This window comes from Elephas maximus, chromosome 4 (genome assembly GCF_024166365.1).
Source record: "Elephas maximus indicus isolate mEleMax1 chromosome 4, mEleMax1 primary haplotype, whole genome shotgun sequence".
Lineage (NCBI taxonomy): Eukaryota > Metazoa > Chordata > Mammalia > Proboscidea > Elephantidae > Elephas > Elephas maximus.
Window position 1 is genome coordinate 104,258,120 of NC_064822.1, and position 16,897 is coordinate 104,275,016.

Here is a 16,897-nt window from a genome sequence, read left to right on the forward strand (position 1 = left end):
TATAGCAAATGCTGTGTCAGGGGATGGAGCCTGAAAGTGCCTAGAAGCATCGAATAACACCATGAGCTCAGAGGTGGAGCCCAGAAAAAGAAGGCAGAGGTTGCAGCAGGAGAGATTGAGGTTTCATGTCAGAGGAACTTCCTCAGAGTAATATCTGGAGTTGGCAATGGGATTCCCTGTGGAAGCTACTTCAGCAGAGCCTTCTCAGAAGAGAAGGGGTAGGCACCTCCTTTGGTCTGAGTAGAATATAAAGGGATGAGCATCATGAACTTTGCTCTCTGTGCTCATGGTGCACAGATTTTCCAATGTCAGGGCCACCAAGTACAATTGTACAGGCTGAAATCCAACCCTAGACGGGTCAGCCAAATCCCTGGTGCAGATCTGCATTTGCCGGGAGAGGGCCTCTTTTTAAAATGTGCAAAAGGGCTATATTCTGAGGTCTTGATAACCTGGGAGTATGGTAGGTCAGAGGAGAGAGTGAGCTGAGCCCCGGGAGAAGGAATGAAGGGGGCCTACAAAGCCCTGGGGACCTGTATGCTGGAGCCAAGAACCTGAATGGCCCAAGCCAGGGCATGGCTGCGTGGAGTGTATCCATGCCACAGGCTCCTCTTAGCAGGGTGCCTGCCCAGATACTGTGAGATCAGACCAGAAATGGGGGGCCTGAAGGCACTTGAGTGGGAAGAAAGAGGCTGTGGGTCCTGGACAAGGCCCAAAGGGAGAGAATCCTGCCCTGTCACCTCATACAGAGGGCCCGGGAGAAAGCAGTTCTGGGGCCTTTGGGGCTGGATTCCCGGCTCTAGCTCTGAGGTTCCTACCTTCTCTCCATTGCAGAAAGGAGCAGCATGTAGTCCAGCAGCTGGGGTGGAAATGAGAAAAAGCGAAGGGTGCAGAACCGCCCCATGCACTTCAGATTCGCTCTGATAGGCTCAGGGAGAAGTAATTGATATTTCTATTTTAAAGTAAGGGGTGTCGAGATGATGTTGTAGGCTGCAAGTTCAGGGAGAGAGAGTAGAAGAAGAGAAGGGGTGAGAAAGGGGGCACCCAGGGACAATTACTTGCCTTGGCCAGCAACCCCCTTCTCCTATGGAAACTTAAGCTGCCCTAAGGCCCAGAGGAGATAGTCCATTAGCTGTGGTCAGCAGGGGTGCGGGAAGGAGCAGCCTCTCTCCCTCCAGCTTATTGCCAAATGAAAGGCAAAGCTTCTGCTCCCTCAGTTAGGGTCAAAAAACAAAAACAAACCGTAAAAACCTCCACACACTTTTAAGGCACACACACAACCTCCTTATCTCCTTTGAATAGCTGAAGGTGAGTAACTTGGGGGGGGGGTAGGGCGGTGGTGGGGGATCCATGGAACAATTGGACTGGACCACAGAGGGAGGGGAGCAGGTGGCCTCCCAAAACACCTTCCAGGTTAGATTCAGCCTGAAGAGGAGCTGGAGGTGGAGAGAAAAGAATTGATTCTCCCCCAACTTACCTCCCTCTGGAGTGGTGGCGGGTGGAGGATCAGCCTAGTAGAAAGAAAGGGTCAGTGTGCTGAGATCCCCAGGGGATGGTGGTATTGAGGGAAAGGGTTCCAGAACCCCCAGAGGAAGTGGGTTAAAGGAGGAGTAGGCAACGACAGTGAGGGCTTCCTCGATCTGAAAGGGAAGAGTTCTAGTTGGTGGAAGTTGAGGCCCCGGTCATTCAGTCCCAGGGTGCATCCATCTGTCTCTGAAAGCGGTCTTTGGTATGAAGAAGAGGGGGTCAGCCTGGGGGCGCTGGGGGTGTGTGGAGGGACCAATGAGAGCCAGGTTCGCTCTGAAGGGTGCAGGGAAATAGCCAGCTGGTGCTACACCCTTCCTCCCCCCCTTCCCCCGCCAGAACTTGGGCTTGTCCTGTTTGACGTGCCCGCCTAAGGGGCGGGAGGGGGGTACTGACCCGAGAAGCAGTCCCGAGGCTCTGCACGCCCCGCTGCCCAGTCCTGGCTGGAACACTGCTCAGCTCAGCTGGGGAGGCCCGTGAGACGAGCATGGAGGTAGGAGCGGTCTGGGGGCCTGTGGGGAGTGTGTCTCAAACGAGCCTGCACGGGGGTGGGGATAAAAAGAGTGCCGCCTGGGGTCCCTACCGGGAATTTAGAGGTGGGACCTCAGTTTTTCGAAAAAGAAGAGAATGAAGAGTTCGTCCTAGGCTACGGCGGGGTCTGACTCCGGTCAGCACCTTCTCTGTTCCGGCCAGAAAAACGCCTCCTGCTGGCAGGGCCGAGCCCCTGCCGGGCAAGAGATGGGACCCTGGGCGGCTGCCGCCACCTGGAGGGCGTGTGCTGCCACCGGGCGAGCGAACCCAGGGGGCGCTACAATCGGTCGGAGAGGAGCTGCCTCGTTTCGCCCTTCCCCTTCACCGAGAGAGAAGGGGGGACAGAAGAGACTCCCCGGAGCAGGCAGGGCACATCCCGTCTGGGCTGTCTCCAGATGGACACCGCAGAGCCACAGGTCCGGGCCTGGCAGGGGTGGATGGACGTGGCTTCCCCGGTACCCGGAGGGGGCACCTTGGCACTTGAGCATTCTTCCTTTCGGTCCCTTCCTCCACTGAGGTCGCAGTCCAAGCCTCGGTGCGTTTCTTCGGGGGACAGAGGATGGGCGCCCGGCGTCTGGAGCGGGGGCAGAGGGAACAGAACCTTCCGCCTTAAGCTCAGGAGTTGGGGCAGCCTTTGAGCCCCTCTGCCTGCTGCGGTGGGCGCTCCGGAGTTCGTACCCTTTCTAGGAAGGGAGTTGAAGAAGTGGAGGGGGAAGGGAAAACGGGGAGGGAGGCCGAGAGAGGGGCTGGAAGGACAGTGGGAGGTGCCGAGATAAACAGCTCAGGGATCGGAGACGGGAGGAAGAAGAGGCGGAGGTGGAGAGAGGCTGGACTGACTGATCCGAAGAGAGAGCGAGAGAAACTGAAAGGAGGAGAGAAAGCAAGGGAGGGAGGAGGGAAGGGGAGGGAACGCAAAGAGAGGGAGGGGAGCGGCGGTGGAGCTCGGCGGGCGCTGGGCGAGGCCAGGCGTGCAGGCGGGAGCGATTGTGCGGAGCAGCGGCCGGGTCCTGCTCCCGCCTCGGAGCCCCGGGCCCGGGGGAGGGGCAAGGGCCGATAGCCTGGTCTATGTCTTTTTCTGACTCCAGTGCAACCTTCCTGCTGAACGAGGTAACGGGGTAACGGGTGGAGGGGGGCGGTCCCTCCCCAGCTGGTGGGAGAGAAAACCCACTCCAAGCTAGGAAGAGAGCTGGCATTTCAGGGAGATTGCAGCTATAGGGAAGTAGGGAGGAGGCCAGGGTGGAGGAAGCACCTTGTAAGTGAAGAGGGAGCAACAGAATCTGCCAGCTCCTAAACCCTGGAACTGGGATAGGTGGGGAGGACTTACTGGGGAGCTGCAGAAGGGGCTAGATTAGAGGATGGAGAGGGCAGGACAGTGCCAAGCTCTCCTGATGCCTCCCTGAGTTCCCTAGGGACAGCCTAGCAGCCGGAATGCTAGGGGCCTCCACCCAGACCTTGGAGACTTCTGGGAAGCAGTTCTTCCCAGAGGTTCTAGCTCCTGCCTCAGTTTCCCCATTCAATGCTCTGGGACTGGGATCTGCCCAGCTTCCTGATGCATGCAGAGAAAAAGGTAGAATGTATTTTGGAGGCTCTAAGAACTCCAACTCCCAAAACTGATTATTTGGACTTTGTCCCTGCTGTCCTCCAATGCCTGGGTACCCACCTGCTACCAAGCCAACAGCTCTCTTCTAGGCAGAGTCAGGCAGGAGGCATCTTCTCCCCAAGGTAGCTCTGGACCTTGATCTTTCTTGCCCTCAGCTCTCTTTCCTTATGCCCAACCATGGGAAAGAAAAGGGATTTGGAACCACATGGATACTGAAGGCACATGTCCTGCTACAGGACAAGAAGTCACTAGGTTGGCATGAAAACTGGAGCAGGCAGATGTGGGTGAGGTGAAAAATGGACGGGAGCATTGGATAGCAACTCAGAAATATGGGAAGGAGGGAGGAAGGCTCTGCAGCTCCTGAAGGACCCAGGGGATAGGCCCAGGTATGAGGAGCTTGAATCCATCTCCTGGGGGTAGCTGGCATGGCAACTCATGCCTCATGAGCAGACTTAGGCACCATAGTCCCAGACAGGGATGAAGACAAGGTAGGTGAGGAAGAAGTGCTGCTGATGGCAGAGCCACTGTTACCTAATAGTCCCCAGGACCACCTAGGGGTTGGGAGGTCCCCAAAAGAAGAGGCCAGGGGAGTAGATTCAGGGATGGGAAGAAAAGCAACTGTCTCAGCAGAATCAACTTCCACCTTGAGGGTCTTATTTTTTTCACATCTCATGCCTTCTCTCTGCCCTTCTGGAAGGACAGAAGGAATTAAAGAGGCAGAATGAAAGAGGAGTGTACAAGGAATGATGAGCAACTGGGAAAGGCACAAAAGAAAGAAGGCAGAGTGTCTCTGGATGCCAATCCAGAAGAATCCAGTATAACCAACCCCCAAATGGTGCTGGACTTTGGAGAAGGAATTGTGAAAGCAGAATGCCTCCCCCAATAGTGACTTGTCCCCTCAGCCATAGGGGTTCAGCTGGGCTGGACCATTCACAGGGGTAGACAGACTAAGGGCAGACTAAAGATAATCTTAAAACAAAGCCATTCCTCTCTCCAGTCCTTGTCAAGGGAACGAGAACAAGTGACAGGTGGGAAGGGGTTTGGTTTGAGTGGTCTTTGTCTCTCTCATGCACAGTGCCTTCTACCACAGATCTCATCAAACTGATTCCCCTTTAACCCTCAAGCTAGGACAAAGAGGGACTAGGAATTACTTAACAGCAGGTGCTCCATAAATGTTTGTGGAAGGAATAAATGAGTGAGCAGAGATGGGTCAGGAATATTTGGTGTCTGGTCTCATAGACTCCAAGTTTCAAGGCTAAAAAGGCCCCTAGGAAGTCTAGCCCAACTTCTTTTAAAGACAGGGAAACAGTCTCAGAGATGTTAAATGAGTTGACTGTGATCACACACCTTATTAGTGGCAGAGCCAAAACTAATATTCAGGTGTCTTGACTTTGAAACATGTTTTAGTCACTATACCACATCCCCCTTCCTGCTAATCTCTCCTCTGTCCTGGACTCTTCATTGCCCTTCAACGCGCCATAAACGGGACAAAGCATCACACAGTGGTTATTGAAGCAATAACCCCCTACAATTGGGCAGGGATTATTTTTTGCTTACTGAAGCTCTCCAACCCATTTTCTTATTCCATCCTCATAACTGGCCTCATGAAGCAGATTCCTGAGTGCACCCTCCTGGGTGTGAGAAACTGTGGGTGGAGAAGGACTGAGCTCAGGAACAAGAGTCCAGGCACTAGGAGGCTGGAGGCCTCTCTCCAAGGGTAACTCCCTGTCTACCTCACATCCCCATGGGAGGGGGAAAGGGAGGAGGCAGGTAAGCAATCAGAATTCAAAAGACTAATTTGCTCAAGAGATTGAAAAAAGGGAGCTCAAATGGGGGATCTTTGGTGAAGTTCCCTTAAGAATTGGGCTGCTGCTCTGCCTTTTATCTCAAATCTCCACACTTCTTTGAAGGAGACCGGTGTAGAGCAGTACCTGTGGTTCAAACCTAGATACCCACCATCCCCATCCTTTTGCTAAGAAGAGAACCTGGCCTCACACCAGTGACTCGGGAGACTTCTCCTTTCCCCCTCCCAACCCCTGTGTGGCCAGGGTGCCAACTTCTGTCCCACCTACAATGATCCCCCTATCTCCACCCTCTGGTTTCTTTCCTTCTCCCTTTAGGCTCGCCTAAGACGGCCTTCCCTGCCCCAGTTCCCACAGATGCCTTGGCAATGTGTCCTTGGCAGGGAAGTGAGAAAGGGAACCCCCATCCCGGCGACTAGGATGAAATCTGCCTGATATAGGCGTGGGGGCGGCCTAAGCCAGCTCTTCGAAACCAACCCCGTTCACACCGGTTGGGTAGCAGGGCCCTTTGCTGCTGCGTGTCAGGATTGACAGGGCAGAACACCTGTTGGGGCAGGAGTTATATTAGGCCGGTTTTGCCAAACCCATTTCTTCCCAGCACCGTTGCCGGGTTTGCCGAGCCCAGGCACACCGCCCTCTCACCTGGAGCCCCGCCCCGTCTGCCGCCCCTCCCCCACGCCTTCCTGCCTCCCTCGTGTCGTGGTATCCCCCTTCTTCCCTCTGCCTCTACTCCTTCCTCCCTTCCTGCATCCCCGTAACCTTCGTCCTCTCCTTTCCCGGGTCTGGTCTCGCCTCCCTCGCAGGCTCCACACCCTACTCCCCCGCGCCAGCCCTTTGTTTCCCGGCGGAGTATTTCCTGGGTTGCTGAGCGTCTCTGTCTCCGCATCTCTCCTCGCCCCGCCTCCGCCGAGCCTGGATCCGCCCCGCCCGCAGTCTCTCCTCCCCTTCCTCCCGCCGCCCCTGGGCCCCGTAGGTGCTTGGGGACCCACCTTCTGCCCGGCTCCGGTCTACTCCCCTCTCCCGGCCGCGTCCGGGCTCCCCGGTGGCCGGAGCCCCCCGCCGCCACCCCCTCCTCCTCCCGGGGAGGGGGCAGGTGGGCGGGCACTATTGTTGTAGGATTTCTCAGCCGCTTTCGGGGTGGGACCAGCAGGCTAGGGGCGGTGGGGGGGAGCGGTGATTTGAGCTCGAAGCAGCTGGGCTTCGCGGCTCGCTCCCTCCTTCGCGCTCTCTCGCTCGCCGCCGCCGCCGCTCGCCGGGCTGCGGGGCTCGGTGGCATCTCTCGGGCGCGGCCGCTGCCCTCGCCCCTGCCTCCGGGCCGCTCCCGCCCCCGGCGCCGCTCGCTTACCCCCACCCGGACTCCCCCATGTATGACGACTCCTACGTGCCCGGGTTTGAGGACTCGGAGGCGGTGAGTGCCCACGGTGGGGATGGGGGTGGGTAAGTTGGGATGACACCTCCTCTCCCTTGGACCCTTCCCCCAGTTTGAAAAAACGCCCCTGTGGCAGGGCAGGGTGTGTGCGGGGAGCGCTGTAGGAAAGTGGGGAGGTGGGTTGTCACGCCAAGGGCTCCCCAGTGCCCCAGTTCTAGACCAAGGGGCACTGGGTGTGTGCAAGGAGGAGGGGGCAGTGTAGGGGAAAGGCTCGAGCAGGTGGCTCCAAAGCCCAGGACAGGAGAGGTGGAAGGAAAAAGGGGTGGAGGAATCAAGGTTAAAGGCATAGAGGCTTTAGAGAGGGCAGACAGTGTCTAGAGTTCTGAAGGGAGAATTTATGGGATCTGAACATAACAGCTACTGGAGAAGCTGGGGATCTTGAGGAGGGGGACATTCCAGACCTCCTGTGCCCCAAGTCAACAACAAATGAGGGAACCTGGGAGAACACTGGAGATTTGGTTCTCAACCTCTTCAGAAAGATCATGAACACAATAAAATTAAAAAAAAAAAAATCATAAAACTTGAGGACCTCTGTTATCCCCTTCCACCCTCCATCTCTTCGCATTGCCTTATCTCCTCACCCTTCCTCTAGCCCAGCAACTGGCCTCAGCTTAAACCTGGGCACCCAGCACATGAGTGGGCCAGCTGACTGAGCCCATCCGTTCCCCAACCTCCTGCTGAGGCTTCCTCAGAGCAGTAGGCACCCTGAGCTCCTTCTCTGCATGGAGGACCTGGAGGTGAGGCCAGAGGAGCTGAAGGCCTGGGAATGGAAAGGAAGCTCTTTGCTCGGAGAACCAGGCAACCGATAAATATTTAATTCTCCTCTTTGCTTTTATCTCCTGACCCACTGAGACAAATCAGCTCATTAGGCAGTGATTCCCGGAGCTCAGAAAGCAGAGAGAGTGCCTGGAAGGATGGGGCAAGGATGGGGAGTAGCTTCTCAGCCCCCTGGAGCTGATAACCTTCCATTGAATCTCCTGAAAGAAGGCCTCCTAGGGAGAGGACCATTAGATGGCTTGGAGGAGGCCCCTGATGGGTGTGCAGACTAGAGCTATACAGTTGCCAGCACCCCTGGGTCTGAAAACGGAGTATGATCAAACCCCTCACCCATCTCTTGCTGCCAGGCCCAGGATAGATGAGTGCTAGGGCTCAGAATAGGCAGCTACCAGTCCTTTTCTGGAACTGGGTTCCTGCTGGGACCAATTCCCCATCAAGTCTCTGAGGCTAATTACCTTGCAGCTAGAGCAGGTAATTTTCAAGGCTCTGGTGGACACCTCTGATAGTTGAAGGGACAGCTGGCATGGCCCAGGGTGCCAAGATGCCAAGGCGAGCTTGAGAAAGGACTCCCCTGGGGATCTGGAGGGACCTGGGAGGTTCTTCCCATCCCTGGTGAGAAGAAAGGGGCTGTTGCAAGGTAAAGACTGACAAGTGGATGGTGTTTGGGGGCAGCATGCTGTCCCATTGCTCTCTCCCCACCTCTGTCTAGTTCCTGGATTACCCTCCCCCACTTCCTTTCTCTTGCCTGGCTCCTTGCTCTCCCTGAGGCCCCCTCTGAAGCAGTAGGAGGGAGATCAGGCTCTAAATAAATCCACCGGCTCATCTCCCTCCTCTCCTTCCCTGTGCCAGGCAAGAGTGGAACTGCAGCCTGCCCACACACTCACCAGGCAAGGGGGGCACCACCAGGGCACTATGCCAACTCCTGGCAGCTCCAGAGTACTGAGCCTCTGGCTGTTTTGGCATAGCAGGGAGTAGGGGAGACAAGACCCCAGAGTATGCTTGGCAGGGCAGCCCTGGCCTCCCCAAGTGCGGCCAGAGCTTCAGAGATGGGTGAGTCCTGAGGACTTGGGAGTCATGGGAGAGAGCACAACTTATTAAATATTAAGGGAGAGATCCTGTCATTCCCATCCTAGGGTGGGAAGCCAGGTAACCCAGATGCCCCAGGCAGGGACATTAATATTAGGCTGAGAGCCTGGAGGACAAGTAATAAAAGTTAGACTCCTCTCCCAGCACTGTACTGGGCATCTGATGTGTCCTTATCAAAGTGAGTGGTCATCTTGCCTTTCCTCATGCCTCCCACCTTATGGTCTCTATCCACTTCAAACAGCCATGTCTTGTAGGGGGATCTCTTGTATCCTAAGAAACCCTGGGAAAGCTCCTCACCCTACTGACAGTGCAAAGGTCCTTCCTGGAGCTCAGCCTTTCTCCTTCCTGCTGCCACGCCAGTCCTATTTTGCTCTCAGGAGAGATGGGGAAGAGCAGGCAGACACTGTTGTTAGCTGCCATTGAATTGGCCCCCGACTCATGGTGACCCCATGCACAACAGAATGAACCACTACCCAGTCCCGCACCATCTCCGCAATCTGTGGATCAGACCCATGTGATCCATAGGGTTTTCACTTGTCGATTTTTGGAAGTAGATCACCAGGCCATTCCTCCTAATTCATCTTATTCTGGAAGATATAGAGAAAGCTGTTTGTCATAGCAACACACAAGCCTCGACTGACAGATGAGATGCATTGGCTGGGACTGGAACCCTAGTCTCCTACATGGAAGGCAAGAATTCTACCACGATGTCCTTCATTAGGTGCGGTCTGCTCTTCTGAAAAATTAAAAGACTTTTCCCTGTGTTTTCTTCATGCGTCAGGTCTAGCACAGACATTGTCTATAGCTTAGGCTCTACAACCTGGGCAAAGACCAAGCTGACATGTCCTCTTGTCCAAGGCAGGGCTGGGCAGGGGACATGGTACATGGCAGGTGTGTGATTTCATTCCCCAGTGAGTTTGATCTCTGCTGCCTTCTGTGAGGTGGTCATGTACAGTGGGCGAGGGAATGTTCTACAATCTGAGAAGGTGGTCTAAAGCCCCTTCCTCTACACACGCACGCACATACACGTTCCCATGTAAATCCCTTATCTAGGCTCCTACCTTCTCTTTGCCACCTGTACCTCAGAATTGAGGGACACATTATTTCATTTTTCTGCCCATAAAGAGGGGAAACTATGGCAAAAAAATAAGATTCTCTTCTCCCTAGACTGAGGGGAGAACCCAGACATCCTGACTTCTGGCTTCTTGTCTCAGGGTACAGCTTCCCTTACTCTTTTGTGCATTTCCCTCATGGCCTTGAAGGTGAACACTGGGCCATCCAAATGTGCCCTTATTGCCCAGTGACCCTTCCTGTGGGCCAGACTCAGAGACTGTCCTTGCTCAGGTTACCAAAGACCCGCTCTCCAAGTCCCTAGAGTCTTGTTCCTCAGCTGGGTTGCCTGGCACCAGCCTGGCCTTCCTCCAGGGTTTGGTATCCCCTGGGCTTGGGGAAGGGGTGGGAAATGTAGCCCAGGTGGTAGGCGTGGCCCAGCTTACCCATGCCCAGGGAGATAGCTGCTTTGTGTTGCCTTCTCAGCCTTGTTTGCTGCCCACACCTGGCCAGTTGCCCCAGCAGGTGTGGGAGGAAAGAAAGTGGGGCATAGGGAGAATAAAGGTGAGGTAACTTCTAGGAGTTGACAGCTCCGTGCCCTCCACTGCACCCTGGAATGGTAGAAACTAGGGAAGATGGGATCTAAGGAGGCAGGTCACTATATCCAGATACTCAGGGCCAGTGTCATGCCAACCAGCATCTCTTGACTGTTGCCTGCCCAGCTGTACTCCTGCCAGGCATTTTAAAGGGATAATGTCTAGGCTGCTTTGCAAGCTGATGTGAACGAGAGGGCTGGGTCTCCTGGATCCAGAATCATCTCCAATATATCATCTTCAGTACATACCCCTATCCCCAGGCCTCTGAAGACATGGTAGAGGAGAGGAAGGAGGGAAGTGTGGCATGCTGTATTCAAAGCTGCAGTATTAATAGGCTTGGGGGAATGGCCCAGATCTTAGCACATACGGATTGGGCTGGCTTTCCTGCAGCCTAAGAGACACTGGGACCCTTCCCATGTGGATGGGAGGAGACGCTGACGCCTAGCCGCCTCCTTGAAGATGGAGAGGCTGGGCATGAGTGGTGGCACCACTATAGGTTTAGGCGGGTGCCTCTATGCAGTGCCCTTCTCGCCTGAGCCCAGGGTTACAGCCTTTCTCCCATTCCAGGGTTCAGCTGACTCCTATACCAGCCGCCCATCTCTGGACTCGGACGTCTCCCTGGAAGAGGACCGGGAGAGTGCCCGGCGCGAAGTGGAGAGCCAAGCTCAGCAGCAGCTCGAGAGGGCCAAGGTATCACTTCCAGGGCAGGGGACAAGACTGGGTGGAAAGCTGTTCTTGGTCCCAAGTCCTGGGAGGTCCTTGGGCAGAGCGTACATAAGTGTAAAAGAGCATGCATGAGGCTCTGGCCCTCTGCTGATGGGGGACTGACACTGGGACCGGTGGTCTGAGGCTCCTCACTTGCGCTGATGACCACGTTCTCCAGCACAAGCCCGTGGCATTTGCTGTGAGGACCAATGTCAGCTACTGTGGCGCACTGGATGAGGAGTGCCCAGTCCAGGGCTCTGGAGTCAACTTTGAGGCGAAAGATTTTCTGCACATTAAAGAGGTGATCAACACCCTCCCCCTTCCCCAAAGAAGCTTCCACCAGTGAATTTCCCTGCTCCTCCCCAAATCCCAGTTCTTCTTGAGGCCCTCTGTAAACACATCCCCAAACTCAACTACTTATCTTTAACATATACCCATACAGCCCTCATATCCAAGACCTAGTCCCCTGGGTCTCCATCCTTCTGAGCCCTGGTGGGGTCTCAGTCTCCATATCTGTAAAGTAAGCTGTTAGATTAGCTGCCTCTTAGGTCCCGTGGGACAGCTGTGATGCCTCACTCTGAAATCCTGGGTGCCTCAAACCCAGCTGCCCTTCCCTCTGGCCTCTTCTCCTGCCTACCTCCCCTTTTGCTGCCTTCCTCATTCCACCTGGACCAGCCCACTGAATGCCTCCCTGGCTCTTCACCTCCAAGAGCCAGGACAAAGGCCTGGGCGGCCTCCTCTCACTGAGCCTTCTTGCTCCTCCCCACCTCCAGAAGTACAGCAATGACTGGTGGATTGGGCGGCTAGTGAAAGAGGGCGGAGACATCGCCTTCATCCCCAGCCCCCAGCGCCTGGAGAGCATCCGCCTCAAACAGGAGCAGAAGGCCAGGTGAGGGCAGGGCTGTGACTCAGTCAACATTCCCCCCAGGTGTGCACATGACCCACAGTACACAGGCACCACACACAACACACGTGTGCATATCCCACACAAAAATACACGCATATACCCACCTGTACACATTTGCACGTTTGTCTATACAGCAGATATACAAACATATACATACAAATGCACATGTATGACACATACACTTCCTCACTAGATAAGGTATGCAGAAACTCACACAAGTATTAATACTGTTTAGACCCATACATACCCAGTGGCACATACACACACTCTCTCTGACCTCCTTTTCTGCTCTCAGGAGATCCGGGAACCCCTCCAGCCTGAGTGACATTGGCAACCGACGCTCCCCTCCCCCATCTCTAGGTAGCCTCCCCCCACCCCACTCCCATCTTAGGTAGGTGGGTGATTAAGACACAGGGGGAAGGTGGAACTGTCCCCAGGTTAACTGTGTGGGAAGGGGTTGGCGGAGGGATCCAGAGAGCTGGGAGAAGTCCATATCTTCTCTGGGAAAGGGAATGTCATGCCCCCAGGGCCTTTTCCCCCTTCACCAACTTCAATCTTTTATTTCCTTTTCTGAAAAGCCAAGCAGAAGCAAAAGCAGGTGAGTCAAGGAACGGGCCTGGGCTTGGGGGGGCTCATGGCTTATGACTCTGGGAACACTTTTTTGGGCAGTCATTGTTGGAGGGGCAAAAAGATACAGAAGGGAGGGAGTGCCAGGACTTCTGAAATCTGCCCCCAGGACCAAGCGGGCACAGAACAGGCACCAGGGCCGTGATTTTGCCTGACCTCATGTCCATTCTGTAGGCGGAACATGTTCCCCCATATGACGTCGTGCCCTCCATGCGGCCTGTGGTGCTGGTGGGGCCCTCTCTGAAAGGTTATGAGGTGAGACGAGAGTTCCCTGGCCCCAAAGTCACCTCTACCAAACCTGCCACAGGAAGACCTCCAGGACAGTGGGAGGGAGTGGGCTCCATAGGCGATGCCTGGGCATGCTGCCTCTCCACGGGGACTTTCAGTCACTCCCTGCTCTCCCCTTCTCAGGTCACAGACATGATGCAGAAGGCTCTCTTCGACTTTCTCAAACATAGGTTTGATGGCAGGTAAGCTGCCTGGCCTGGGGTGGCATGAGAACCAGGGAGAAGACCAGAGTCTACTTGTGGGTGCTTGTAGCAGGGTCTTCTCTGAAGGGAAAGTTAGTGGGGCCTGGTTAGGGAGGGGCCTAGGGCTTTGGGTTGAGAGGTGAGCTATGATTCTCCACCACCACCCCAGGATCTCCATCACCCGTGTCACAGCTGACCTCTCACTGGCAAAGCGATCTGTGCTCAACAATCCTGGCAAGAGGACCATCATAGAACGTTCCTCTGCCCGCTCCAGCATCGGTGAGAAGCCCTTGTCTCCCTGTTACTCTGCCCACTCAAGCATTAGTAAGAACTCCTTGCTTTTCTGCCCAGCTCCTTCTCTGCCTGCCCCAGGATTAGTAAGATCCAATCCCAGTTGTCTCAGTCCCCTGCTCCTCTGCCTGCTCAGGTCTTGATGGATATCCCTCCCTCCCACCATTTGGAAGCCCCCAAAACCCTGTTGAGGTAATAAGTGGATGGACCCATAGGTGATTACTCCTGCTCCCTTCCTCCGTAGCCGAAGTACAGAGTGAGATTGAGCGCATATTCGAGCTGGCCAAATCCCTGCAGCTGGTAGTATTGGATGCTGACACCATCAACCACCCAGCACAGCTGGCCAAGACCTCATTGGCCCCCATCATTGTCTTTGTCAAAGTATCCTCACCAAAGGTAGGTCAGCCGGGGTGATGGAGGAGGCCCACAGAGCTGCCCCTCTAGGATCTACAGCTCTGCTTGGTCTCTGCCAAGGGCACCTGAGTTCCCTTTCCCTGCAGCCCCTTGACAGCATTCTGAGTCATCCTCACCTGCTGCTGATGCCATATCACAAGTGGGAGGACATGCTCAGTTCTTTCCAGGCCCGGCTCTGCCCCAAGAGACTCCAGGCCCAGCTCTGCCCTTTCCTTCAGGTACTCCAGCGTCTCATCCGCTCCCGGGGGAAGTCACAGATGAAGCACCTGACCGTACAGATGATGGCATATGATAAGCTGGTTCAGTGTCCACCGGTGAGTGCCTGCATCTGTTACTCCTATGCCCACTTTTGCTTTCCAGGACTGGGGGAGTAGTAGAGATGGGGCTGCCACTGAGAGGAGCCCAACATTTGCCCTTCCCCTTTTTCCCCAGGAGTCATTTGATGTGATTCTGGATGAGAACCAGCTGGAGGATGCCTGTGAGCACCTGGCTGAATACCTGGAAGTTTATTGGCGGGCCACCCACCACCCAGCCCCCAGCCCTGGTCTTTTGGGCCCTCCCACTGCCATCCCTGGACTTCAGGTAACCACTTCCAGTGGGCTCAGACCTTCATGCTCAACCAGCCAAAGTATTGCCCTCCCCTCATCCCTGCCGAGTCCAAGGCTGGGGAGTGTCCTTGGCCTTCAGTTTGAAAGGCTAAGGGACTATAGAGCTCTCAGGTCTGCTGGAGACAGCTGGTGCAGGCAGTCAAAGAACTTCATGATGAGAGAATAAGTCAACAAGAACGGTAATCAGATTTGTTTTCTAGGGGGTCAACGGAAGCCCAAATCCCAAACCCTCCTCCTAATTTGTCTTGAAGGCAGAGCCTAAATTGTCACTGTGTGCCACTGTAACTCATAGTTACAGAGTAGAACTGCTCCATAGGATTTCCTACACTGTATTCTTTATGGGAGCAGATCACCCAGTCTTCTCTCCTATGGAGCAACTGGTACGTTCAAACTTTGGACTTTTTCGTTAGCAGCCAAGTGCTTAACCACTGTACAACCAGGGCTCCTTAGCCTGAATTTGGAGGGAGTCAAAACCTCCAGTTTTCCATATCTGAAGAGGAAGACTGCTCTAGTATGCTTCTCCTTCCTTGTGCTATTTCCTGTACCCAGGACTTGAGGTTGGATGGTAAAGAACCTCTCACCCTTTCAGAGAGGGGAGGGAGGCCAAGGTGAGGTCTGTGCTGCCTCACTTAGAGCTGTGTATTGCCCCCAGAACCAGCAGCTGCTGGGGGAGCGTGGTGAGGAACACTCACCACTCGAGCGGGACAGCTTGATGCCCTCAGATGAGGCCAGCGAGAGCTCACACCAAGCCTGGACAGGATCTTCACAGCGTAGCTCCCGCCACCTAGAAGAGGACTATGCAGATGCCTACCAGGACCTGTACCAGCCACACCGCCAACACACCTCGGGGCTGCCCAGTGCTAACGGGCATGACCCCCAGGACCGGCTCCTAGCCCAGGACTCGGAGCACAACCACAATGACCGGAACTGGCAGCGCAACCGGCCCTGGCCCAAAGATAGCTACTGACAGCTTCCTGCTGCCCTACCAGGCAGGCATAGGCACAGCTTAATGGGGTACCTGGCTCCAGGCAGGTTGGTGTTAGACTGCATTAGGCTGGCACTAGGCTCAGCCCCCACAACCCTCTGCCCAGCTGCAGCTCCAGGGCTGTCTGGGGTCCCAAGGTTCTGGGAGCAGTGATCCCCCCCCCCAGGCTCTCATTCCAGGTACTAGCTGTGTGTTCTGCACCCCTGGCACCTTCCTCTCCTCCTGCACAAGAAAACTGCCCACTGGGCAGAGCCCTCAGGCCAGGACCCCCTTAGCAGGGGCCTTCCCACCACTCAGGGAAGGGATGCCCCCTCAAAGTGACAAGAGGGTGGAGGTGTGGACAGCATGGCATGAAGACGAAACAAGGACCCTGAGCAGGCACAGGTCGTAACAGTCAAGGGACTCAGGGGTTGTGATTTGGGGTCTAAGGGCCTCCACTCACCTCACTGCCACACGTTAGAAACGAGACAATCAAAGCCCATCAGCGTGGCACTCCCATCTATCAGCTGGGGTGGGGCATCCAAGTACAGGACTGGAGCAGCAGGCAGCCTAGGCTGGGGCAACACCTCACAGCTGAAGCTCTTGGAGGGAGGGCTCTCCTCATCTGTCAAGAAGCTTAACATCTGACAGGACCAGGGACTAGGAGCATACTCAGGCCAAACAGAGCGAGAGTCAACCTGGACTGGGTGTTTGGGGATGGAGGGTGGGTATGTATAACAGGACGTATGGAACAGCTTCAGGGGTCTCCTCACCCCTCATTCTTTTGCTCTTGCATCCAGTCATTTCTGTTATTGCCCTTCATGTGCCCTAGGGAATATGAGCCCCAAACTTTATTCCCTGATTCATAGCTGCTGTTTGTCAAGTTAGGGTTAGATGGGGAGAGGTAGGACACAGTAGACTGCCCCCAGAGGCCCTGTCTACTCAGCTACCCTTGCCTATGGCTCTAGTGTGTGATCTACAGAGCATGCTCCACAAGACCCTGCCCCCATCTCACTGTCATCACTAATAAACACCATGCGCAGTCCTCAGGCTTCCGTTCTGTGTCTGCTAGCTCAAGTGGCCAGGTTCCTCACTACGTGGCCTGGCCAAGTCTGGTGGAGGTAAAGAATTCTGGCCTCTCTCACAAAGGACCCATGGAGTGGGAAGGAAAAAAAGAGACAGAGCCAGGAGAGCCTGCCACCCCTCAGCCTCATCCCCAGGTGCCTGGGGGGAAGACATTCAGCAGCACAGATGGAACTTGTTCTGGGAGGTAAGGAGGAAGAGGCTTAGTCACAGTTTTATACTGTCCCTGCCTCAGGCCACAAAGGTCCTAGAAGTACAACCTGAACTCCATGTACCTGCCAGCTCTTTCTGAGGGGTAGGGATGAGCATGTGAGTAAGAGGGCATCAGTGGAAGGGCCCGGGCCCTGCAACACTCACCAAACCCTTGCTCAGCCAGGCCAGCTCAGGGCTCGTCGTTGCCTGTCTCTCCCTTCACCTTCCACTCTTCCACAAGCAG

The 16,897-nt window shown here is 55.2% G+C and overlaps 1 protein-coding gene and 1 long non-coding RNA gene across 4 annotated transcripts; one reads left to right on the forward strand and one right to left on the reverse strand.

The window, feature by feature from the left end:
* The first annotated feature begins 1,973 nt into the window (after positions 1-1,973).
* CACNB3 (calcium voltage-gated channel auxiliary subunit beta 3) lies at positions 1,974-16,498 on the forward strand. Of its 3 annotated transcripts, none has more exons than XM_049883002.1 (13): positions 1,974-2,014; positions 10,960-11,082; positions 11,276-11,398; positions 11,871-11,986; positions 12,300-12,364; positions 12,583-12,602; positions 12,806-12,886; positions 13,043-13,101; positions 13,271-13,380; positions 13,637-13,788; positions 14,025-14,120; positions 14,239-14,388; positions 15,067-16,498. In XM_049883002.1, the coding sequence occupies exons 1-13, from the start codon at positions 2,009-2,011 to the stop codon at positions 15,379-15,381; spliced, it is 1,416 nt and encodes a 471-aa protein (XP_049738959.1). In that variant the 5' UTR covers positions 1,974-2,008; the 3' UTR covers positions 15,382-16,498. The 3 variants fall into 3 exon arrangements, with proteins under 3 accessions (XP_049738959.1, XP_049738958.1, XP_049738956.1); XM_049883001.1 differs by lacking the exon at positions 1,974-2,014 and adding an exon at positions 2,979-3,159; XM_049882999.1 differs by lacking the exon at positions 1,974-2,014 and adding an exon at positions 3,172-6,862.
* LOC126075388 (uncharacterized) lies at positions 12,882-15,192 on the reverse strand. Its single transcript, XR_007517198.1, has 3 exons — positions 15,107-15,192; positions 13,923-14,072; positions 12,882-13,115 (listed from the first exon to the last, which is right to left on the reverse strand). It is a non-coding gene; the product is annotated as an uncharacterized LOC126075388 (long non-coding RNA).
* Positions 16,499-16,897: the final 399 nt, after the last annotated feature.

What these genes read in the sequence shown, in the direction of transcription:
- CACNB3 (XM_049882999.1), top strand. Translation starts at nt 6,818, where the DNA reads ATGTATGACGACTCCTACGTGCCCGGGTTTGAGGACTCGGAGGCG. An exon ending in AGCAGCTCGAGAGGGCCAAG is followed by an intron (nt 11,083 to 11,275) that starts GTATCACTTCCA and finishes CACGTTCTCCAG; the next exon opens with CACAAGCCCGTGGCATTTGC. An exon ending in AAACATAGGTTTGATGGCAG is followed by an intron (nt 13,102 to 13,270) that starts GTAAGCTGCCTG and finishes CCACCACCCCAG; the next exon opens with GATCTCCATCACCCGTGTCA.